Source organism: Hemicordylus capensis, chromosome 3 (genome assembly GCF_027244095.1).
Source record: "Hemicordylus capensis ecotype Gifberg chromosome 3, rHemCap1.1.pri, whole genome shotgun sequence".
NCBI classification, from domain to species: domain Eukaryota; kingdom Metazoa; phylum Chordata; class Lepidosauria; order Squamata; family Cordylidae; genus Hemicordylus; species Hemicordylus capensis.
In genome coordinates this window covers 10,869,863-10,895,467 of record NC_069659.1, presented here as the reverse complement: position 1 = coordinate 10,895,467, position 25,605 = coordinate 10,869,863, and the positions used below count along the sequence as shown (strand labels likewise).

Sequence of the window (25,605 nt, the reverse complement as noted above, 5' to 3'; positions counted from 1 at the left end):
CTCCCTTCAGAGGTGACTGTGGGAAAGGACATATTTTCTCACATATAAATTCTCTCCAGAGAGGGAAAGTACCACATGAGAAGTAGTATTTTAGTAAAATTTGGGGTGCTGAACAGATTAAAAGGGGGGAAACAATATGTGTGATTCTGGGGGGCGGGCACACAGTTCAAAGTTTTGGGGAGGCAGCTTGCCACTGGTTAGATGTGGTGTCAGGTGTCCTTTTTAAAAATCCTCTTGCATAGGACTTGATTTTCAGCAGAAATTGGCTTTCATCAGAACTGGGCCAGCCACGTATCTCTCAGCCTAACCTACATCACAGGGTTGTTGTGAGGAGAAACATAACCATGTAGAGGATAAGTGGGATATAAATGTCAATGATCAATTAATTGATTAATGAATGAATGAATCAGGCATTGATGCAGAGAAGTCAAAGGGCATTTTAAGTGAATGCTTAAAGCTTGCATTTGCATGTGGTGCCATGTGTATGTAATGGGCTATCCACACTCTGAGGATGGGTGCATGTGCACAGGGCCAGAATTTGTTCAAGCACCCCCAAGGCAAAGCAAGACTGTTCAGCAGGACTTCGGAAAGCTCTAAAGGAGTATGTTGATCTGACAGAGTCCGAGCTCCAACGTAGCCCTTTTATTCCTCTTGGCCCTGATTGCCTCCCTCGGGCACTACCCTTCTGCTCTAGAGTGGTGCCTTGGGCACAGATGTGAGCTCTCCGCCCTCTCTCTGCTGTGTTCCCTGCACCAGCCAATGGACACTGAAGGGCAAGAGGTTTCTGGTAGATCTGGATCTGACCCCTTGAGTCCAGTTCAAGGGAGACGGTCTCTGGAGGCTTGGATTCAGGTTCCAGGCACCCCTCATTGTCCAAGAACTGGGCCCATGCTGCCAGGGCCTGGGTCTTCCACCGAGCAGTTGGTGTTAGTGCTGAGGATTTACCTTCCTCTTCCTCCTCCAGATCTGAGTTCAGGCTGTCTCCCGTGGTTCAGGCCATGACCACCAACATGCCTGTCATTGCACCTTGCTGTGACTTTGACCAGTTTCACACATGACATTGATTCAGAGGGAAGTGAAAGCTTGATTGCCTTGTCCTTCCTGTTCCTCCACATCTCTGTCACTTCTGAAATAGAGTGTTCACGTCATCCTCACCTGAGGACAACTTGTGCATCCTGAAAGTGTTATCTGCATGTGTCTGGAGATGGAAGTTTTCTATTTTTGATGTGGCAAGTGTGGAGGAATTGGTGGCACAATGCAAATATGTTTTGAGTTCCTTGATGTTGTTTGCAAAGACATTCTCAGGTCAACCCAGCTGGGTGGTTTGGTGGCTGTCTGAAATTATTTAGAACCTTTCTTGGCTTAAACTGGCATAAAACTAATTTGGATTCTGTCAGTAACAAGTCAACATGTGCCACGAAGTCCAAACTTCCTAGGTGTACTGAATTCCAATCCTTATTAATTTAATTTATTTTTATGATGTTGTTGTACCCTTTCCTTTTGAAATGAAATTTTGAACGAGTTTTCCCCCTACAGCTGACTGAATTGCATGTATTACATTAGACCTAATAAAACCTTCCAGCCAGTTATTCACTCTATTGTTTAATTTATAGGCTTTTATGAAAGAATCTACTCTAGAATGTAGTTTGGTCTCTGCATAAAGAGAGAGAGTGAAATAGAAATGTGCTTCTTGGGTTACAGATAATATATCTTTATGCTCCACTCTGAAAATACACCGATTCGTTGTCATTTTTTCTCTCTGTGTGGTACCATGTGGTGTCAGTAGCAGGTAGTAAAAAAATATAACAAGATTTATCTGAGAGAGAGAAAGAAGGTTAAAAGATAAAGTATACCATCGAATGGGTGTCGACTCCTGGCGACCACTGCCTCCTCCCACGCAGTAGGAGATGATGCCTTTCAGCATCTTCCTATATCGCTGCTGCCCGATAGAGGTGTTTCCCATAGTCTGGGAAACATACTAGCAGGGATTCGAACCGGGAACCTCTGGCTTGATAATCAAGTCATTTCCCTGCTGCACCATTAGGTGGCTAGAAAGAAGGTAAATGTATGATATTCATTCATTCATTCATTTAACCTTTTTGGTCCTTGCCTTGGAATTTAGGTCTGATGATGATAAAATAGGACAAACAGGAAATAACACATTATAAATACTTGTCCCAGATGTGCCTATACAAAAGGTACATTGGACACAGTGGATGCAATATAGCCATAACCTATAGGTATTGCAGAAGGATAATGTGTAAGACTTACTCAAATTGAGCAGAAAAAGACAGACACATTTGTGGTCAGAGCCAAATGAAATGGTACTGACCTTCCAACCATCCATCTTGGCCTCCTTTTGGACAGGGTGCAGCAGAATGGCATCTGTGTGGTTCAGAGAGTGCCATTCTTGACACATTTATTGTACGTGGCTCCTTCAAGTGTTGATAAAATAAACACACACACATTTTGGAATGAATTGGTGCTCATTCTTCTTTGAGGCACAGTTTGGAGAATGTCAACTCCAGCCTAATTGGGAAAGGTCACAGCAAGCATTGCTTGCAAATCAGATCTAATCACCAAAGGGGACGAGGTTTTCCACCTGTGCAAAGAAATTTTAAACTCAAGTGGACCCATGGTTTTGAGCCGGGGGGGTGGGAATCAGTGGGGCTTTGTGCATTAGCAGTGGCGGGGGCAGGAGAGAGCAAAATATTCATTATTTGGCAGACACAGTGTCAACGTCGCAGCTGTCAGACAGAAATTGTCTCTAGTTTATGTTGCTGTTTGGAGATCTTTGAACAAAAATGGCATTGTTTGGACATGTATGGCCAGAACAGTCTCCCCCCCGCCCCCCGCAAGTTTAGAGAGTTGACAGCAGTTTGATGAATGAGAAAAAGAAGTGTTGTCGAGCGTCCACCCCAAATAGGGGCTGTAGCCTTCCCTCTTTGCCTCCAGCTGTTCTTGTAGCTGTTCCTGTGTAGAATCTGATCCAAATGTGGGAGATGGGCAGAGCTTCAGGTTTCTTTAGAAGACCTTCAAAATGTTTGTTCCTAGAAGGACTTCAGAATGTTTGTTCCTAGGATGGCTAGTGTAGCCGTTCTCTTCTTTGCTATTTCCCCTTCCAAGAAGTTAGGAAAAATGGATCTCAAAACACAAGCATCACTCTGCTGGATCAGGCCCGAGGCCCATCTAGTCCAGCATCCTGTTTCCTCCCCTCTGGACCTGTTGGTATTGCCCACCTAGCATTTTGTGGTGCTCTGCCTTTGGACATGAAGACAGAAGGGGCCAACGCATGAGAAAGAAAAGCTACACCTGGCCAAGCAGCACAGCAGCCAAGCAGTTGCCCGGAGGATGCCATCTGAGCAGGTGGGAGCAGGAACAGTGAGGAGTGGCAGCCCATGAGGTGAAGGTGAGGGCAGAGTGGGGGAATGTGAAGCAACCGAGGGCCAGCCAGGCTGTGGCTGAGGAAAACACTTAAAGAGCACTCCAGATACTGGAGGAGGATGAAAAGCCCAGAGAGAGAGGAGAAAGAGAAGAGTGCTTCAGTCCCATCCGCTGTGTGTCTGAAGTCTAAAGGGGACCCGGATCCCTATTACAAGTAGTATACAGTCTCTTCAGAACCAGGACACATTTTTAAGCGGCTGGGGTGGGCGCCATATTTGTATAGGGTGATAGTGCCACTGCTGTGGTCGAATTTAGTCCAGGCTCTGGACCACTTGTGTTTCCTGACACGCAAATTGAAGACTAGTGCTCCATGTATTTGTTTTTTGTTTGTTGCATGGATATATTGAGGCTATTCTCATGGTCTGCCAAAATTGGGCTACGGGAGCCTAGCCCGATTTTGCCAGACTGTGAGAACCGCCGGGCTGGCAGGCGAGCCCGGTTTCTCCTAAGCGGGTTACCCGCTTAACTACCCCTCCCCTAAGCCCTGGTTAGTGGAGTGAGCGCTCCGCTAAGCTGGGCTTTTGGATCGTGTGTTGCTGCGGTGCGGCTTCGCTCCATGGCAACTCACAAGGAGACCCCTACCGGGAGGCTAAAAAGCAGCCTCCCGGCTCAGGGGTCTCTCCAGCATGCTCTGCACGCTCATGCAGAGCATGCTGGAACTTCTGGGAGCCATGTGGCCCCTGATCCCCGCAGCCTCCTGCGGCTCTGTGACGGAACCGGCAGTCATGTGGGCGGCCGATCCAGCCACCCAGGGCTGCAGCAGGGATCGTCTGTGGGGAGAGTGGACTAAGCCCGCTCTCCCCGCAAACCCCATTATGGCAGGTCTCACTGATCGTGAGACCCGCCTCAAAGTCTTTCTACCTTCACTAAGGCACCCAAAGTGGGTTGCTGTATCAAAAATAAGCAAACTTCGAACAGGCGATTAAAAAACCCAGTGTTATCTGAGGCCACTGGTGGTCTTTTCGGGAGCTGAGGACAAAAGCTCCCTGGCCTAGATGCCTCCTTGCTTGCCTCCAAGGACCTCTACATGTCCTCACTGGCCAATAGTGGTCTCTGTAGGAGCTGATGACAGCAGCTCTCTGGCCTGAGTAGCACTTCTGTCTTCCTTTTGGGGCGCACAGGTCTTTCCAAAGGCCACTGTGGCAGGGGATGATGGGAGTTGTATTATAGCAGGGGTTTCCCAACCTGTGGCACTCCAGGTGTTGCTAACTGTGGCTGGGGATGGTGGGAGTTGTAGTTCAGCAACATCTGGAGTACCACAGATTGGGAACCCCTGCATCGTAGCAAAATCTGGGAATTCAAAGTTAGGAGCCCCTGCTTAGAAGGCAACCATTGGGCCAGTCAGGGGAGAGAAAGAGAGCAGAAGTGGTCCCTGCCTCAAGGGGAGCCCATAACAGAAATATACAGAAATAGAACAGAAATATGAGTGCATTCACAGGGGGCGGGGTTGTTTGGAGGACCTAGAGAGCGCTTGCTTTGTTTCCCCTGCGCTGGGGGAATGATCTTTCCTGCATTTGAAAGCTCTGTCAGAAAATATGCGGGAGAGCAGGTCTCCAGAAAAGCCCCTGAAGGTTGTGCTAGCTGTTCCATGTAATTATTTGTAGTTGTAAAATAAAGAACAGGAAGCGGATTGCTGACATAAAAAGTAACCTCCCCGTGTTGATTCATTACTTTAATGGAGGCATAAGTAGGTTGTTAATCTGATTCCCTATATAACTCAGAAGAGAGCCATTTCAGAGGGGGACATCAGGAAAGTTAATACAGTGCAAATGTTATTTTCTTATTGCAAAAATGTGTATTTCATTATGCTATAATCATTGCTCAGGATGGAAAAGATAAGGGAGTGTGTGTGAGGATTATGCCCGTTAATCAGTTATTCAGTCACCTCCTCGGGAGGGGTTTGAGGTTATTTCACAGATTTGCATTTTAAAAGTGCCAGAACACCAAATCAACCACAGACTACATGTGTAGGTGGGGCGGATTTCAGTTGTCCCTAGTCCAGTGAATCTGAAGTAGTAAGATCAATACCAGGTGTGGGTGGTGGCAAGAGATCATCATTGCAACAGCTCTTTGCTCTTGGGGCTGTCTTCCCATTATCATCACTGCCCTAGGAGCTTCAGAAGGCACCCTTGCAAAATATGGAACCTATGGGTACTTTGTTTAAAGGTTTGGGCCTTTTTAGTTTAAAAAGAAGGCAGGCAAGGGGGGACATGATAAATGTATAAAATGATGTATGGCATGCATAAGTGTATGGAGAGAGGTTTTTCTCTCTATCTCATAGTATTAGAACCTGGGCTCATCCATTGAAGCTAAGTGGTGCCAGCGTGCGAGATAGTGTGGCAGCGTGGGAGCCAGTGTGGTCTAGTGGTTAGAGTGCTGGACTAGGACCGGGGAGACCTGAGTTCAAATCCCCATTCAGCCATGAGACTTGCTGGGTGACTCTGGGCCAGTCACTTCTCTCTCAGCCTAACCTACTTCACAGGGTGGTTGTGAGAAGAAACTCAAGTATGTAGTGGGCTCCTTGGAGGAAGAGTGGGATATAAATGTAAAAATAAAATAAATAAAATAAAATAAATAAGTGCTGGGAGATTCAGGACAGAAAAAAGGAAACTACAATGTGTAGTCAAACTATGGAATTTGCTGCCACCGGATGTGGAGATGGCCACCAATCTAGACCAAAATCTAAAAGGGGATTAGGCAGATTCATGGAGGATAGGACTACCAAGGGCTACTAGCCTGGATAGCTGTATATTTCAGAGGTGGCATGCCCCTGAACACCACCAAGGGAGGGGCAGTTTACCTCTTTCCCCCACAATGCGAGTTCTTGAGTGCATCTCATTGGCCTCTGCGTGAGGCAGGATGCTGGGTTGGGTAGGCCTTGGCCTGATCCAGCAGGGCTTTTAAAAAAAACATTCTTAGGATGTAGCAATGGGCACCAGCTTAGATTGCATTTTTTCATGCAACTGTTTTGCAAACTTTTTGTTGAAAAGCTCTATCTATATACACATCAAATTGAAACTTTTAAAAGGGGATTAGATAAAATTATGGAGGAGGACAGTATTCCCTCTAACAGTAATTCCCAGATGTTGTTGACTACAACTCCCATAATCCCCATCCAAAGGACAGTGCAGCTGGGAATGCTGGGAATTGTAGTCAACAACATCTGGGAATCCCTGTTAGAGGGAACTCTGGAGTAGGAGAGGTCTGTCGCTCTCATAACCTGCGTGTCCTGCCCATGAACATGTGGAGGCATCTGGCTGGTTGATAGCATCTGGAAATAAGATGCAGAACTCTACAGATCTTTGGTTTTATCCTGCTGCCTAATCTAACAGGGTTCTTAGAATGTGTGTATGAAGTGTGTGCTTTTATGCTTATAATTTCCCCTGATAAGTGAGCAAGGAGACACCTTTTAAAGTGGTTTTTCTCTTATATTTAGCAACTGTCCTGATCAGTCTCAGCACAACAGGTGGTTGTTGCTGGTATTTACCTTCTATTTCTTTTTAAATTGTGGGTTCTTTTGGGACTGGGAACCAACCATCTTCGTTTGTTTATATTCTGTGTAACTGCGGTGAGCACTTTCTTGAAAAGCAGTATAGAAATATTCATAGTAGCATAATTTTGCTCTCTCTTTGAGGTTATGTATGGGAAAGTTGTTCTTCACTACCACAAGAGGAGTAGCTTCACAATTATAAAATGTGGTGGCGGCTATTAATTCTTGATGGCTTTTTAAAAACAAACTGTTTTAGTCAAATTAATGGTATGGGGAAGCTGTTGGACACGGATAGCAAAATAGCATTCAGGGGCAGCTTACAAGACACTGAGAACATGTAAAGTGGGGAGCCATAGTGCCTTCAGGCCTTGCCATGAACTTCCCATAGGCCAGGGTTTCTCAACCTCGGTTCCCCAGCTGTTGTTTGGCTACAACTCCCATCACTGGCTGCAATGGCCAAATTGTGATAGTGGTTGATGGGAATTGTAGCCCAGCAAGAGATCCAAGACTGAGAACTCCTGCCGTAGGCAACTGGATGGTTCTTCTTGAATTCGGGATGTTGGAGTAGATGAGCCCTTAATCTAATCCACCAAAGCAATTCTTACATTTTTTGGAAATTGTTCACGACCATGTTGATATCAGTATTCTTCTGAAAGCATTGCTCTCTTGCAATACTTTCCTGTAATCAGATCTCGTAGCTTGATGGTTAAGGTTTCCAGTTTGAAGCCGTTAAAAAAAGAGAAAGAGGGAGTGTGCAAAAATGAAGAAATCTGCTTTCATCCTCGCCAAGGTATATTATGTTTAGCAATGCTGATACATGACATAAGTGTATATGAATATAATCAAAAGGCTCTAGGGTGCAGGGTGAGGCGGGGGGGGATGTGTGGAGTGGTAAATGACTATCAGGAAAGGAATGTACGTTGTAAATCCCTGTGAAAAAAAGTCACAATGGCAAGAATTGGACAAGCGTGCTGTCTTTCATTTAGCAACGGAATTGGCAAGGGTATGTAAACAGAGAACGGAAAATACACCTTTTTGCCTTTAATTCAAAAGACATCGTCTCTAATAAACCCATGATGTGCCTGCAAAGCAAGGATGCAGAACTGAAAGCAGAATCTGGCTTTTGCTTGTAGGAACAGTCAGCCAGTAAGGAGGGGAGTTGCCAGCATGTGATCATGAATATATACAGTTGCTGGCTCCATGCTCTTCCTTTCTCCAAGCACTGAGAAGTCCAGGGGCCGTGGCCTGAGGTCCAGTTTCCTTTGGATGAGAGAGAACAGTGGAGACGTATGGTAGAAGCAGACCATTATGGAAACAAAATAGTCTCCTACAGAAGGGAACACAACCACTATCAGATTCCCCCAAAAGGCCACTTGCCCCTCAAGGTTGCTTCACTTTTAGCCATCTCCAGATAAAAAATTCTCAGCTTGCTTCCTCTGTGTCCAATTTCAAAGGGCCCACTGTATTTAGCTGTCTCCCTGTCCCTCCCACAAAATACAGGTGGGTGTGACATTCCAAAGGCTGGAGAGATTTAGCTCATTGGGAACTTATCAGGCTCCTTTGGTTAAGCCCCTAATCACCTGTTGGTTGCTAGGTAGATAAAACCAGAGTGGCCCATTCACAATTAGCAAGGCAGCCGATAAGAACTTTTCTGTTGAGAAGCGGGATATCAATAACAATATAAACCAAGTGAAGCATGCAGATACATGTGTGCATGATTAATTTCACAGAATCGTGGGCTGCTATAAGTGGGACTTCATTCGAACCCGGTCTTATGTCTTTGACACGATGCATAATTAAAGTCAGGGATTCTCAAAGTTCGGCCCCTAGATGTTGCTGGGCTACAGCTCCCATCATCCCCACCCACAGTGGCCTTTGCCAGGGCTGTATAACATCAGCCCTCTAGCAGTGTTTGGACTACAGCTTCCATCACCCCAGCTGCCAATAGTCAAGGATGCTGGGAGTTGTAGTCCAGCATCTGTAGGAGGGCCAGTGTTCTGCAGCCCTTGCCTTTGGGGATGGTGGGAGTTGTAGTCCAACCACATCAGGAGGCCCAACTAAGAATTCCTGATTTAAGACTTTTGGCCTGAAGGTTGATCCTGGCTGTATATAGGATCCTTTTCTTAGATCATAGCTAGGCTCAGCACTTTGGATTGGGAACTGGTATGGCGTACTGAAGAGAGCATTGGATGTCAGCCAGAGAGATCTCCGTTAAGACTTCTGGTCAGGCATGAAGCTCACCTTGAGCTGGTCATACTTTCACAGCCTGCTTTGCAGAGTTGTTGTGAGGTTAAAATGGATAACCTTCCACTGTATGCTGCTCCAAGTGTTTTGTTGGAAGGGTGGAAACACAGATCTGACAAAGTAGTAACATGGGGTTAGGGAACAAGGATTCCAGGCTGTAGTGTAGAGGTTGGAGCACTGGCATCTTTCCTTTTTGCAGAATAAGCATTGGCTGTAAGCCTGAGCCAGAGTGGAAAGGTTTTAGAAGATCACTTAATTTGTGCATATATCTGTGTATCACATTTCTAGCCACCTAATGGCGCAGCAGGGAAATGCTTGACTAACAAGCAGAAGGTTGCCGGTTCGAATCCCCGCTGGTATGTTTCCCAGATTATGGGAAACACCTATATTGGGCAGCAACGATATAGGAAGATGCTGAAAGGCATCATCTCATACTGTGCAGGAGGAGGCAATGATAAACCCCTCCTGTATTCTACCAAAGAAAACCACAGGGCTCCACTCGATGGCATACTTTCCTTTTTACCTTCTTTCTCTCTCTCAGATAAATCTTGTTATATTTCTTTACTACCTGCTACTGACACCACATGGTACCACACAGAGAGAAAAAATGACAACGAATCGGTGGGTGTCAGGAGTTGAAATCGAATTGACAGCACACTTTACCTTTACCTTTAATGGTGCAGTAGGGAAATGACTTGATTATCAAGCCAGAGGTTCCTGGTTCGAATCCCCGCTGGTATGTTTCCCAGACTATGGGAAACACCTATATCAGGCAGCAGCGATATAGGAAGATGCTGATAGGCATCGTCTCATACTGAGGAGATGGCAATGGTCAACCCCTCCTGTATTCTGCCAAAGAAAGCCACAGGGCTCTGTGGTCGCCAGGAGTTGAAACTGACTCGATGGCACATTCTACCATTACCTTTATCACATTTCTGTCCCACCCATCTGCCACTAGACTTGGTTTATCCTGTCCTCACAAGCACTCTATGAGATGGATTACACTGAGGTAGAATGACTGGACCCAAAGTTGCCTATTACACTTCATAGCTGAACATGGACCCTGAGCTATAGTATAGCCCACTTAAAACCATCTACAACCCAGAATATGTACTCAGCTTTTACCATTACTACTATTATTAAATTACCATTCCAGTTCTGTCTCTCTGTGATTAGAAAATGTAAAACCTGAGCTCTTAGGTTCCTGGGTCTACAGCAGAGTAAATTAATAGAAATACCCTGTTAATAAGTTGTGTGATAATTATCTGATGTGTGAAAGGATTTATGATTAGCTCAATATATTGCAAGGCCTTTCTAATACTTGTGAATCTAACTTTGCGGTCCTGTGCACATTTACTTGAGAGTAAGTTCCATTGATCACACAGGACTTCTTACCCAATAAACATCTGTTTGTGTTCCAGTACAACTTCTTCTCTATGTGGCCAAGAATGAAATGTCTTTCAGTGGGACTTGTTCACTCGTTGCTAATTATCAGTCAGAATTTGAAGTTTTTTAGTATCTCTTCCTGAAATGACATTTTTGTTTGTTTGTTTGTCACATTTATATACCCTGTTTCCCCGAGAGTAAGACCTACCCCGAAAGTAAGACCTAGCAGTAATTTCTGATGTACCGCTAATTGCCCTAGTGCATTTTGGGGGGCTAAAATTAATATAAGACACTGTCTTATTTTCGGGGAAACACGGTACCTATATAAAATCTCAGGGCAGTTTGCAATCCATGGCTTGTTTGACTGTTACAAAAAGTGAAGAAAGATACATTGTTTTGTGAATGTCGTCAGCTGCATGTTGTTTGTTAATTACAAAGTTTGGGACATGCATGAGCCCAAAACCACTTGGCTCTGTGGTCACTTGGAGTCGACACCAACTGGAGGGCACAACTTTGCTTTTACCTCCTACTCACCAGTGGCTAATTAAGATCTGGGACATTGCAAGCATAATGAAACTAACCTACATGGAAAAATTTGGAGAATGTGTTAATAGCAAGTCTTGAAGTACTCAAAACACTGAGACAATTTTTTGAACTCTTTTGAAATGGTATCAACTGTGTGCTAGTGATACTTCCCATTGTTTATATAATTGTTTCTATAATATTTGCTTGTGTAATACAATGTCTTCATTTTTTATTTCTATTTGCCTTTATGTTAAAACACAGAGCAATCACATTTATTTAATAAGAAACAAGAATAAAGTAAATTCCAGCCTGCTAAGATATCTTCGTAATCCCAAAGTCTGCACACTCTTTAACCAAGAAGAGGTAGCAGGGCCGGATTAAGCTAGTGCGGGACCTGTAGCATATGTTATAAAGGGGCCTTAAATTTTAAAAAATGCACATAAATATTAAAACATAAATTATTTACTTGCATAGTAAAGTAATTCCATTTTTTCATTTGCTATATTTGGGAGTATGGGAGACCAAGCCACAAACTCACACTGATTACAACAGTGAACATTTATATACCGTTTTTCAATCAAAATTCTCAAAGTGGTTTACATCGAAAAATAAAGAGTGGATCGATGATTCTCTGTCTCCAAAGGGCCCACACTCCAAAAAGAAAAATGTGGTAGGCACCAGCAACAACCGCTGGATAGATGCTGTGCTGAGCCTCTCTTAAAAGGCACATTTAGCAGGAAAGGGATATTTATTGGAAGCCAGGCATGTGGGCCCTTGAAAATGCGGGGCCTGTAGCAAATGCTACATTTGCTACTAGGCCCCGCATTTTCGAGGGCCCCACACGCCTGGCTTCCAGGCAATGTAGCAAAAAATGTAGCAATGCTACATTTGCTACTACGTTAATCCACCATAGGGTAGTCCCTTAAAAGGAATCTTCTCACCTAATTCTTGAAACTCACAGATTTCATGTTTTTGTGTTTCCCACCCCCCAGATCATCCACCGAATCTACAAAATCACGCCAGACTCCGAACTCCCCCGCCTCCACTCTCACATGCCCACACGCCAAACCAACACCACGCAGCCTCCATCAACTCCCTAAATCGAGGGAATTTCACCCCGCGCAGCAATCCCAGCCCCGCTCCTACAGACCACTCCCTTTCTGGAGAGCAGCCGGCTGGCACGCAAGAATCCGCACATGCTCAGGACAACTGGTTACTTAATAGTAACATCCCCCTTGAGACAAGGTAAGGCCTTTTTTGTTTGTTTGTTTTGGTTATATAAGATGTTCTGTGTGTGCAAGTAACTAGTCCTTATGCATATGAAAAAAAACCACAGGAAAATAAATCTAGGGGTATTTGATGAAGCATAATAATCAGGAGGTAAGAGTTGTATGTTCTGCGCCTCTTCTGTCTTTATTGCTGGGTACGTTTGCTTGCCATGAGCTTTGCTCTACAGCCATCTGCCCCCTAATCTGCTCGTCCACCCTGCATCTAGTTCCCATGAGCAATGCCTCCCTTCCAGACTGAACTTTTGAACTGGTGTTAACAGTGATTTGCAGCAGCTCTTTGGGGTCTTTCCCATCCCTGCGACCCGAGTCTCGTTTTTTAAACGAATGATGCCAGAGGTCAGTATATTTTGGACAGCTTCGCTCACCATTGAGGCCCCTACAATGAGTGCTCTGAATAGCACTAAAAGCCAAAATGGAATCCCAGAAAGTATCATGTGAAGACAAATCCTCAGGGCTGATCCACATGAAATGCTTTCTTCTACGTACAATCAGTCCAAAATATCAATGACCTCATATTCTCACGGACATTGAACGCTGCAGACTGGCAAGATACACAGCTGTTTAGCAGTGTGGGCTCTCTTTCATTAGAGGTTTTCTTACAGAGGCTGGAGGGCCAGCTGTCCAAAGTTGCTGACATCTCCTGTGGCAGTTGCCTGCACCGACAAATATGCCATGGGCTAGAAGACCTCCAAGATCCCTTCCAATTCTAACTTGGGGGAATTTCCATGATCCTAGTGGCGGGGAAATATTGTGCTGGGATTGAAGAAATAGATGCTGTCTATATCATTTTAGCTAGCTCATATGGTGTATTTGTCGCTCATATGGTGACTGCACAGGTGCGTGCCAGTTGATACTACTCACATGGGAAACCATTGTTTTGATTGTTTTGTTTTGAACGGTGGATATGATCCAGCCATATTTAAACACTTTTAAATCCTGCTGATTTGGGGTAAGCAGGCACAGCCCGTGAATGCGCCTCCGGGGCGGTGGGGGGCAGCGGGGTGGCTTCTTTAAGTGTAAACGGAGCCGGTGCTCCATGCCGCCCAGCAACCCCCGCAGTGGGGAATCACCTCTGCCACTCACCTGGCTGCTGGCGGGTGCTCGACTCCATGGGAGCCAGGTGAGTGGTGGAGGCGATTCCCCGCTGCAGGGGCAGCTGGGCGGCACGGAGCACCAGCTCCATTTACACTTAAAGATGCCTCCTGCCGCCCTCCCGGAGGTGCGTTCACGGGCAGCCCCTGGGGGTAAGCATTTAAGAACATTTTTAATCATCCCAATGAAATCAGTGGGGCTCTAAGTGTGTGACTTAACACACTTATAGCCCCATACACACTCAGGTGCTCTACCGCTGAGCTACAGCCCCATCCCTACAGACCCTGGTTTTGGGGCCTTTGTAACTGCATGTGGGACCTCTAGCAAGGGCTCTCGCTTTAACGAGGGACTTAGTTTAATTTTTCTGCATTGTTTCAGTAGTTGCTTCATTGCTTATTCCCAACTCCTTTTTTACCTGGGTGAAGAGATGAGAAGATTGCCCCGCAGTCGTCTTCCACAGATTGGAAATATCGTCGGCATTAACAGTAGCGTGCAAGGCTACTTTGCCCATTTAAAACAGGAATGAGAAGCATAAATTCAAAAGGGGCTTACGTGTGCCTGTGCTTGCCGATGTACCTTCTTCCCCCCCAAAGCAGAATAAATCAATATCCTATTTAAGAAACTGAAATCAGTCAATATATTGAAAAGATTTAGGCTCCTAGCTGTGCCGATGGCGGCAAGTATAATTGTAGTCTACAGTCTAGGAGAACTTGATCTTGTTAAAAGGTAATGGGAGAGTTTTCGTTGGCTGTGTTCTGCTCCTCCTAAAATATTGCTCCAGCAAGTCTGGAACCCTGCAAAGCACCACATCAGTCAATTAGTATTGTTTTCCATTAGTGCCTCGCCTTCCTCCCCCGAGTCCCTTTGCCACATCCCTCCTTCTGTCTTTGGATAATTGCATGTTACAGGTTAGTCTTTATCGCTCCTAAAGAGCGCTGTCACTTTTAAAGATGTTGTTAAGCCGAATGTTGCCGGAGACTGCCACAAACTAACGCAGAGCCAGTGGGGCGAGTCTATGCAGTTCTAATTCGCAGGGATCAGGCTGTGTGGACTTCAGTGCTTGCGATTCTGCCCCTCCGCAAACGGGTGGTCCAAGGTGTTGTGGTGCCTGAGACGAGGTGCCAAAGGCTGCCTTGCCCCACCCCACTGCGGGGGCCGAGGGCAGCCCCCTGTCAAAAACAACTTTTGCAACTTTTGGAAGGTGGCCAGCAGCAGCCTCCTCTTCTCTCCTCATGCTTCTTGCCAGCTCTTCAAAGAGTGTGAGTAGGGGTGCACATTGCGAAGCCTGCAAGAGAGGTCATTCCCAAAGAGCTGCTCCAGTGGTGGTGGAGGTGCGTCCTGCTGTCCCGTTGACACACCAGTAATCTGCCACCTCACTTGGCGTCCTGTAAGAACCACTTCTCTCCACCTATTTGCTACAGTAGTACATTTGAGCATTACTAGCATCTTCGGGTGGGATTTCTGGCAGGAACATCGCACAAAGGTCTCCAAAAACCCCTAAATTCTTTCCTGTGGTCTTGATCTGGTCCTGACCTCACTTACTCTCATAGATCCATTTAGAGATAAGAGGTTGGCGGGGAGGAGTTGAGAGTATGGAGTGTCTGACATCAATCATTTGGCCTCAGTGTAAGAGGAGGAGTGCCCACCCAACTGCCAGTTACTGGCTAGGCCCAATTCTTCATGGGGTCAAGGCAGTTGTATATTGGTAACTGCTTGAGGGTGTTGTCCTGTGACACCAGCCCTAGTTTGACTGGTGGCTTCTGATTGCATGTTGAGATCCAACCCATATCAGGATATACTCTTGTAGGTCACACAGCTTGTGTGACATAGCCATGCCTTTGAACACATAGAGGTCAGGCAAAATGAGGTCAGCAGGATTTGGAAAAATGGTTTGGATATCATATTCAGAGAAACTTCTCTGAAATTCCTCATTGGGAGGAGCCTCTGGAATTTGAAAAGAATTCCAAGTTGTTCATGGGGGGGGGGGACCCTGAAATTCGGAGAGAATTTCCACTTTGGCGAAATTTCTGCATATCCAACCTTAATTGAATATCAACTGTATCAGAGACTCCAGGGCTTGAACCAGGAACCTACGAGCTCCTGGGCCCCCATGGACTGTGTGTATTCAGGCCTCAGAGGGAACAGGCCCATAAGGGAACCGGGTCATGCATCATCATCATCATCCCTTGTGACTGGCAGGCAGGATGAAGCTTCGGGATTGGCCAGATCCCTGGGCAGCTGGTCTGCCAGGGCAGTACATGCACCGCTGTCAGACCATTGGTTCATCTAACTCAGTGAGGCTATACCCACGAGCAATGGAAAGTGGGCTAAGCTCCCTTAGCCCGCTTTCAATGGAGCATTGGAACCGCCAGGCCTGCAGGCAAGCCCAGTGCTCTCAAGGCGGCTAGCCTGCCTAGAACACCCTCCCCTTAAAAGAGGTTAACGGAGCGAGCGCTCCATTAACCTCATTTCTTTCCTCGTGTGTCACCGCGGCGCGCGGCGACACATGAGTAGACCTCCGACTGGGAGGCTGCAAGCAGTCTCCCGGGCTCAGAGGTCTCTCCAGGAAGCCCCGCGTGCTTGTGTGGGGCATCCTGGAACTTCCGGGGGCCACATGGCCCCTGATCCCCGCTGCCCCTGCCGGCTCCATGACAGAGCTGGCAGTTGTGGGGGTGGCCGATATGGCCGCCCCGGACTGCACTCTGATCGTCTGCGGGAAGAGCGGGCTTAGCTCTCGACAGAAGAGCTCTTCTCTGTCAGAAGCTCAACAGACCCAACAGAAGCTCTTCTCATGGGTTAGGAGAAAAGTTTCGGTATCATCACCATGACTGGCAGCAGCTCTCCAAGGTTTCAGCCCCACCTGGAGATGCTGCCTGGGATTGAACCTGGGAGCTTTTGCAGGCAAAGCATGTGCTTTCCCACTGAGCTACGTCCCCTCTCCTAGTCCAGGCAGAAGTTTTGGGTTTCAGTGACAGCTCAGGCCTGCAGTAACAGTTCACACTAAAGCCCCAGCTTCAGCAGCTGAACTCTGGGTGTCCAGGATGAAGACCACACATCCCACCCCTGGATTCAGGTACACATGGCCCCTGCCTGGCTTTGATAGCATGTGAACTCCTGCAGAATTCCACAGAAATTCATAGATACATTGGAAGCTGCTCTATACAGATTCAGACCATTGGTCCATCTAGCTCCATTTTGTTTACATGGACTAGCAGCAGTTTCTCCATGGTCCTTCCCAGTCCTACCTGAATATGCCTGGGATTGAACCTGGGACCTTCTGCATGCAAGCAGATGCTCTGCTACTGAGAATCCATCCTCTAAGGGGAATATATTGCAGCAAACAGTGTTCATTGTAGTCACCCATCCAAATGCAAACCAAGCCAACCTCTGCTTACCAAAGGAGACCATTCATGCTTGCAGCCACAAGACCAGCTCTCCACCCCAATTCAACTCACAGTGGTAAGAAGAGTTGTTTGAATATACACTTTATATACAATGAAACAGAAGGCAGGGCTTCCCCGTTTCCCCCTACAACTCGTATCTGCATTCTGCTGGACAGTCTTGCAGCAAAGAAATAACTCCTAATTAGGGCGATCATTAATTTGCACATCTTTGCTAGCAACGTTTCCCATCTTGATTAATCTCCAGGTGTTAAAAAGATGAGTGAGACTGCTGCATAAAACTTTGCCAAGTGGCTACTTGGATTATCTTTGGGCAACTTGACACTTCAAACATCAATTAAAACACTGCCCCATCTGTCACCCCAACGATCTCTTTTCTCTCTCCCCCTGTTGAATATGCAATTTAAGTCTGAGAACTGTGCCATCTCAAAAAGGATATTGTACCGCTGGTAAAGTTGCAACCAAAATGATCAAAGGGTTGGGGAGCTTTTCTTATGTGGAAAGGCTAAAGCTGTTTGTGGCTTTTTAGTTTAAAAGAGGACGACAGAGCAGGAACATATTTAATTCTATAAAACTATGCATGGTGTGAAGAACGTGAATCGAGAACAGTTTTTCTCCCTCTCTGTAATACTAGGGAGTTCTTCTCAAGATCAGTGAGAAGAACTTGTGGAATTCTCTGCCATGAGATGTGGTGACAGCCAACAACCTGGATGGCTTTAAGAGAGGTTTGGATAACTTTATGGAGGAGAGGTCTACCAATGGCTACTAGTTGGAGGGTTTCCAGCCTCAAAGGCAGGATGCCTCTGTGTACCAGTTGCAGGGGAGAAACAGTAGGAGAGAGGGCACGCCCTCAACTCCTGCCTGAGGCTTCCAGCGGCATCTGGTAGGCCACTGTTTGAAACAGGATGCTGGACTAGATGGGCCTTGAGCCTGATCCAGCAGGGCTGTTCTTATGTTCTTAACTTCTTCTCGGTCTGTAGGGAGAGCGAGTTTCACTCACTCTCTCAGCAGACGATCACTTACCCCTCGCTGGGTGGGTGGATCGGCCGCCCAGATGAGTGGCGGTTTCCCCTGTGGTCCAATACTGGGATCCCCCCTCTGCCCCCCCTAAGTGTGTCTGCCATGGCTGAACGCAACCACGGATGAAACTCAAATTAAAAAAAATTAACAGGAGGCTACTTAGGTGGGTTTGCCGCCTTGTAGCCACCAGGATTGGGCATGATCCCGGTGGTTCACACGAGTGTGTAAAGCTGGGCTAAGGGAGCCCAGCCCGGTTTTGCACACTCGCGTGAAAAGCCTCTAGGTTACTTTGTGAAAGTGATTAGAAATAGAGTTTTGCATGGAACCAGTTTGGCCGGTTTGGTTCGAATCCTGATTTGAAAAGCTGATTTGCTGGAGCTGATTTGAAAAGACAGCATAATATACGATGCTGTCAAAAGTCTTTACTGCTTAAATAGTGTGCATGTTTAGGTGAGCACCTTTATTTGTAATTTACACACTTTTAATAGCAGAAATGGAGACTGCGAGCACAATTCTCATTTTAAACCAGGGTTTTCTGATTCTTTAGTTATTTATCATATTTATATACTGCCTGATATATGTGTCTCTAGGCAGTATACATAGTCCAAGATACAATAAATATAAATCGAGGGGAAACCATTAACAGTTTCACAGAATAAAAACAATTAAATAGTTTAAAATTAATTTTAATTTAAAAGCCTGAGAAAACGAAGTTTGTCTTAAGTGTCTTTTAAGAAGCAGTTGGAGATGGAGAAGTTCTTGTTTTGAGAGGAAGCCTATTTAAATGATACATTGTGTGGAATGGAGCGCAGCTCAATATGGGGTTGCTGGTTTTGGTGGCCACTGCGGTGTTCTTCATCGTGCCTATTTCTGCCCTCAGAAGAAGGCTTTCTGAGACATAAATACCAAAAATATAATCCTGGAAAGATATCTGAATATGTCTTCCAAGAATAAAACCATCACCTTAGCACTGCTTATGAACAGGCAAGCTTTGTTCATAAATAGCTGTCATACAAAGTTACAGCATTAGGATTGTAGTGATAAAGTTGGAAGGCACCTTTGAGATCTGCTAATCCAACCCTCTGCTCAGTGCAGGAAACTGCTATTTCATCCCTGAGAGAGGGTCATCCAGCTTCTGTTTGAAAATATCCAGAGAAAAAGAGCCCACCACTGCAGAAGACCGATCGCTCCACTGTCAAACAGGAAATTCCTCTTGATGTTTAGCCTGGATCTTTCCTTGTAATTTCAACCCATTGTTTCTAGTACTGCCCTCAGGAGCAATGTAAAATAAGTCTGCTTCTTGTATGTGACAGCCCTTTCGAGATTTGAAAGCTATCATGTCCCTCCTTAGTCTTCTCTTCTCTAAGCTAAACATACCCAGAGTGGCTCCTTCAGCCATTCCTCATAGGATTTGGTTTCCAGACACTTCACCATCTTTGTTGCCATCCTCTGAAGCCATTCCAGTTTATCATTTAAAAAAAAAAATGCGGGGCCTGGAAGAGGATATAGCATTCCAAGTGAGCTTCTAGTTAGTTGTACTACCAGACCAGTAAAAAACACAGTAGAATGATTACTTTCCATGATCTAGACAGCATACCTTTATTAATGCAACTTAAGACTGCATTAGCCTTTTTTGCAGCTGCATCACATGGCTGGCTCAAATTCAACTTTGGGTCCATCAAGACACTTAGATATCTTTGACATGTACTGCTGCCAAGCCAGATCTTCCCCATCCTGTACATGTGGATGTGATTGTTCTTACCTATATGTAGGACTTTGCAAAGTTTTATCATGTTAATTTTGAAAGGTTTTAGTTGCCACCGCTACCACTTGAAGCTTTGTGTCATCTGCAGATTTGATAAGGATCTCCACCCTTCTCAAGTCATTTTTGAAAATGTTGAAAACAGGGCCCAGGATAGAGCACTGTGACACCTGTTAAGGAGCACACATTGGGTACACCTGCTCAACAAGCCTAGGAGTAGTAGTATCTAGCCCACCTCTTACCATGTTGTCACCATGGATATCATGGAAGACTTTGAAGCTATTCCCGTGATCACTGGAAGGTGCGCTAAGGGAGCTTAGCCTGCTTTCCAGTGGTTGCGTGAACCACGGGACTTGCAGGCGAGCCCGGTGCTCCCAAGGCAAATAGCCCGCCTAAACCACCCTTCCCTTAAACGAGGTTAACAGAGCTCAGGGCTAAGCCCGCTTTCCCCACAGAACCCCCTCAGGCGCTTCACACATGTCGTTGTGTGACGCGCCTCTTTGTCAAGTGCTCTGCTTAAATCAAGATACCCTTTGCCTGCAGCACCCCCATGATCTAGGGTCCAACCTTCTCAGTATTGTCTACACTAATGTACAATAAAAATCTCTCCTTTATGGGAGGAGAGCTGGTCTTGTGGTAGCAAGCATGAATTATCCCCTTTGCTAAACAGGGCCTGCCCAGGTTTGCATTGGAATGGGAGACGACATGTTTGAGCTTGGTAAGGGGCCACTCTGGGAAGAGCATCTTCATGCTTTCACGCAGAAGGTTCCCCGTTCCCTCCCTGGCATCTCCAAGATAGGGCTGAGAGAGACTCCTGCAACTTTGGAGAGCCGCTGCCAGTCTGTGTTGACAATACTGAGCTAGATGGATCAATGGTCTGACTCAGTATAATTCAGCTTCTCATATTTCTAATAACTCCCCAAGGTTTCGGACAGAGATCTTTCCCAGCACTATTTGGAGAAGCCAAGAACTGAACTACGTTCTGTATGCAAAACACAGCTCTTCCACTAAGCTACAGCCCCTCCCCTTTGCAATGCTTCTTTCATTATTTTGCAGGGTGGGGGCTTTCCTCTGACCCCCTCTCCTTCACACCACCTTCGTGTTTTTACTCTGCTGTTGACACTCGCACTAAAAATTATATAATCCAGGATTCTATCTCATTTTATATTTGCAATTTCGCTCTAAAAGCACAACTCCATTGTAAAAACCAATTTTACACGGGTTTTTAACTACTGATAAATTTGTATTTACTTCCGCTCTGCCACCCCATTTGGCGGCTTATTCATCACAGGCTCCCTGTAGTTCTTTACTGCCTTCCACTTGACATACAACTTCTCCGTTCTTGGGGAATGCGGGAAAACAACAAATATGCCTCGCTTAGTTTTTTACGGTATTTCTGCGGCCCACGTCTTGGCTCCGGGAAGTTGATTCACTTGACTTAAAATGCTATAAATGCGAATTGCTTTCTGTTGCTGGGATCAAGCAGCAACGCTCAGGCTAACAAAGAGGTCCCTTGCTAAGGAAGAGTGGGAAGGGGGTGAGGGGGTTGCAAGAAAGAATTACGGCACTAAAACTGAGTGCAGTTTAGAAAGCTGGAGGAGCAGAGTGGAAGAGCACGTGCCTAGTATCCTGAAGGTCTTGGGTTCAATCCCTGGCAGCATCTCTGCATAGGGCTGAGGGAAAACCGTTGTTTGACCCCTTGGAGAGCTGCTGCCAATCAGTGTACACATTAATGAGCTAGCTAGACTAATACTTGGATTCACTATAAGAAAACTAGGAATTGTTGGGGATGGACTGTAGCTCAGTGGTAGAGCACCTGCTTCGCATGCAAAAGGTCCCAGGTTTGATCCCTGCCTCCAGCGGAAGACCCTGGTCTGAAGCCCTTGCCTGGAGCTGCTGTCAGTCAGTGGAGACCATAGTATAAGACCAGAACTTCAAAACAGAATTGCATTTGCAGCTGTGTGCAAAAAGACTGGAACCAACATTTCTTTTGACAGAAGCTGCTACCTGAATTTGACTCCTGTTGCACAAGGAGTTCTCACCGGGGATCAGTTTAGTTATTCATTCAGTTGTATAAGGATAGGTGGGCTGCTCTTCAGACAGTTAGATCCTTAAAGTAGCAGACAAGCAATATAATATAATACTAGCTGGGCTGGGCGCAGAGCATCTGCACCTCTGCTGCCTGGCCAGCCTGTATCCCCCCACCCCGCACCGCCCCTCCTGACACTTTCTGGCTGGTGGGCGAGCCGGAAAGCCGGCCCACCACCTCCTCCTGCCCGCCCGCCCGCCAGTTCCTGGCAGCTGGGCCCGTCCGCCGCCACTGCCTGCTCCTGGCGGCCAGGTAGTCCGCCACCACCGCCTGCTGTTCCTAGTGGCTGACTGGCCGGCCGCCGCCTGCTGCTTCTGCTGGTTAGATGGCCTGCCGGCCAGGCAGTTCAACCCCACCTGCTCCCACTGGCCAGGTCAGCCCGCCCCCACCTGCTCCCGGCATCGCTATTTTCTTCTCTGTCGCTAGTCCGGCAGCTGCTCGCGAACTCTCGCAGGAGCTGCCACTCACGTTATTAGTGGCAGGTACATTTAAGATACTAGTATAGTATAGTATAGTATAGTATAGTATAGTATAGTATAGTATAGTATAGTATAATATAATATAATATAAATCTTTAAAAAGAATATTGGTGGTGGGAATCCGCCAATAAAGCTAAGAAATAAAAGATAACCATCATCTAAGCAATTGAATGAAGCTCTTATTTTAAAAGCTCTTTGACTCATCCTTCTAAAAGTTGAAATGGAGAGGGCCAAGAGGCTTTCTGGAAAAGGGAATTCTACAGCCTGCTGGGAGGCACTCTTGAGAAGTCTCTGAGCTACGTGCCCACCAGCCTTTATGAAGATGGTGGTGGGACATAGAGTAGAGCCTCAGTCAGTCATCTCGACAGGTGAGCAGAATCTTATGGGAGGAAGCGGTTCTTCAGATACCCAGGACCTAAGCCAACGTGGGTCTTAAAGGAGATCTCTGGCAGTTTGAACTGGGCTCAGCTGACAACCAATCCAGGCCGAACTGTCAGAGTAATGGAACAAACCCCTGACAGCACCTTCGCAGCAGCTTTCTGCTCCAGCTCTACTTTCTGAACGTTCTCCAAAGGCAGCTCCGTGCAGAGTGTGTTGCAGTATTCAAACCGAAGCATGTGTGCCATGGGGTTGATTTAATTTTGGAGGATGCTTTGCCCTCTGCCCTGATGCTGTGAGATAATGACTCACTTAAACTAGTAGAGAAGTGATTTGAACCACCATCCCTCCCACGCGAACAGGGCCGGCCCTAGGGTTTTCGGTGCCCTAGGAGAAATAGGACTTTGGCACACACACCCCACCCTCCCACATTCATTTAAAATTTATATTCTGTAATGTGCAGAATATAATCGTATATATTCTCCACATGGAGCTAGGCGATGGCATGGAGTGGCAGCCACGGTCTTATGGATTTTAAACGGAATAATCTCCTTCCTCATCACCCCTGGCCCAGCTGACACTGCCCCAGCTGCCATGTAGAGGGTGGCAAATCACAGTTGGGGGGGGTTCACTCATGCTTGCTGTGCAGCACCAAGAACTGGCACCCTTGGCGTCTGCCTAGGTCTGCCTAGTGGATGGGCTGGATGTTTCTGCAATAAACAAATGGCGCCCCTGCAGGCCAAGAAGGAGGAAAGATGCATGCATCCGTATCCCATGGAATTCCTCCAGTGGAATAAATGCTTCTCCAAGGGAGGGCAGGATGCCTCCTTGCCTTAAGAAAGCTATTATAAGACCTTACTTGAACAAACCTGCACTGGATCCCTCAGAGTTAGCCAATTATAGACCTTTCTCCAGTCTTCCATGATTGGGCAAGGTGACTGAGAGGATGATGGCCTCTCAGCTCCAAGCAGTCTTGGAGGAAACAGATTATCTAGACCCATTTCAAACTGGCTTTTGGGTCGGCTACAGGGTTGCCTTGGTTGGCCTGATGGGCGATCTTCAGTTGGGTATTGACAGAGGGAGTGTGACTCTGTTGATCCTTTTGGATCTCTGGGCAGCTTTCAATGCCATCTTTTCACCATGGTATCCTTCTGGATCCTCCTGATGGAGTTGAGATTGGGTGGCACTATTTTACAGTGGTTCTGCTCCTACCTCTCTGGCAGATTCCAGATGGTATAGCTTGGAGACTGTGGTTCTGCAAAGCAGGCATTAATGTATGGAATTCCACAAGGCTCCATACTGTCTTAAATGCTTTTTAACATCTACATGAAATGGCTGGGAGAGATTATCAGGATATTTGGTGCAGGGTGTATCAATATGGCACTCAAGTCTCTTTTTCCCTATCAACTTCATCAGGTAATGGCATAGCTTCCCTAAATGTCTGCCTAGGGGGGGGGGGGTAATGGGCTGGATGTGGGATAAACTGAAGTTGAATTCATATAAGACAGATATACTCAGAGGCGTAACTATAGGGGGGGCAGGGGGGGCACGTGCCCCGGGCGCCATCTTTTCTGGTCACATGGGGGGCGCCGCCATGACCAAATTCTTTTTTTTTAAAAAAAATTAATTTTTTGTTAATACAAATGTTTCCTGCTCAGTGCAGCAGCGCTGCAGCAGTCAAGGGAGCGTGTTGGTGCCCCTTTCCCCACGAGCGGTCCCTTCCGCACCGCCTGCGCCCCCCCCCCATTGCTTTGCTGGTGCCTGGCGGCCAGTCAGTGGCCTGGCTTGGCGGCGGCGGGCGCTTGTGAGGAAAAACCTAAGTATAATGTAGTATGTTGGGGGGGCGGGGGGCGCAGTGGGGGGGGCACCATTTCAGTGCTTGCCCCGGGCGCCGTTTTCCCTAGTTACGCCTCTGGATATACTGACGGTGGGGGGTCAGAATGTGAGAGATGGTTTATCAGGGATTCTCAATGTTGGGTCCCCATATGTTATTGGACTTCAACTCCCATAATCCCCAGCCAAAGGCCACTGGGGCTGAGGATTATGGGAGTTGAAGTCCAGTAACATCTGGGGACCCAACGTTGAGAATCCCTGGTTTAGATCTGCCTGTTCTGGATGGGGTTACACTCCCTCTAAAAGAACAAGTACGTGGCTTGGGAGTGCTCCTGGATCCAAAACTCTCTCAGGTTGAGTCAGCAGCCAGGAATGCTTTTTATCGGCATCGGCTGATACATCAGCTATGCCCATTTCTGGAGGTAAATGGTCTTAAAACAGTGGTACATATGGTGGTAAGCTCCAGGCTTAATTACATTAATGCTTTCTATGTGGGGCTGCCTTTTTATGTAGTCCAGAAGCTACAGTTGGTGCAGAATGCAGCATCCAGACTGGTCTCCAGGATAATCTGAAGAAACCATACAACACCAGTTTTAAAGGAACTGCTGGCTGCTGCTATGTTTCTGAGCGAAATACAAAGTGTTAGTTATTACCTATAAAACCCTTAATAGCTTAGGTCCAGGGTATCTAGGAGAGTACCCCCTTTGTCATGGACCCTCCCGCCTAGTAAGATAATCTGGGGGGGAGGGTCGGTTCTGGTTACCACCAGCTTGTTTGGTGGCTACTCGGGACTGGGCCTTCTCTGTGGCTGCTTCAGGGTTTTGGAATGCACTCTATGTTAAAAGCAGAGTTTCTCCATCTGGCTGTTTTTAAAAATACTTTTAATTAATTTCAATTGATTTTATATCATAAAATTATTTTAATCATTTTATCCTGTATTTTATTTATGTAAGTTAAAATACAGTATTTATTTTAATTTATGTGCACTGCCTAGGGATGCACATGTAAGACAATATAGAAATATGATATAGAGAGAGAGATACATAGTGGAAGTATTGCTCATACCAGCCCAGTCACGGACTGTAAGCTTAAGACGTGTTTACATGTCTGATGTTTCTCTTCTCTAGTCTCTGAGAATTCAAATTGTGTTTGAGGTTCAAATTCAACTTTAAC

General features: G+C 46.3%; 1 protein-coding gene across 10 annotated transcripts in view; it reads left to right on the top strand.

The window, feature by feature from the left end:
* TENM4 (teneurin transmembrane protein 4) overlaps nt 1-25,605 on the top strand; it is a 1,105,140-nt gene that overhangs the window by 859,098 nt on the left and 220,437 nt on the right. For 9 of the 10 annotated variants that reach the window (XM_053305915.1, XM_053305917.1, XM_053305913.1 and 6 more), the window contains one exon: nt 12,082-12,334. In XM_053305915.1, the coding sequence (XP_053161890.1) occupies nt 12,082-12,334 (253 nt within the window). Of the gene's footprint in view, nt 1-12,081; nt 12,335-25,605 lie in introns of those variants that run through there. The other variant, XM_053305922.1, reaches the window with a different exon arrangement.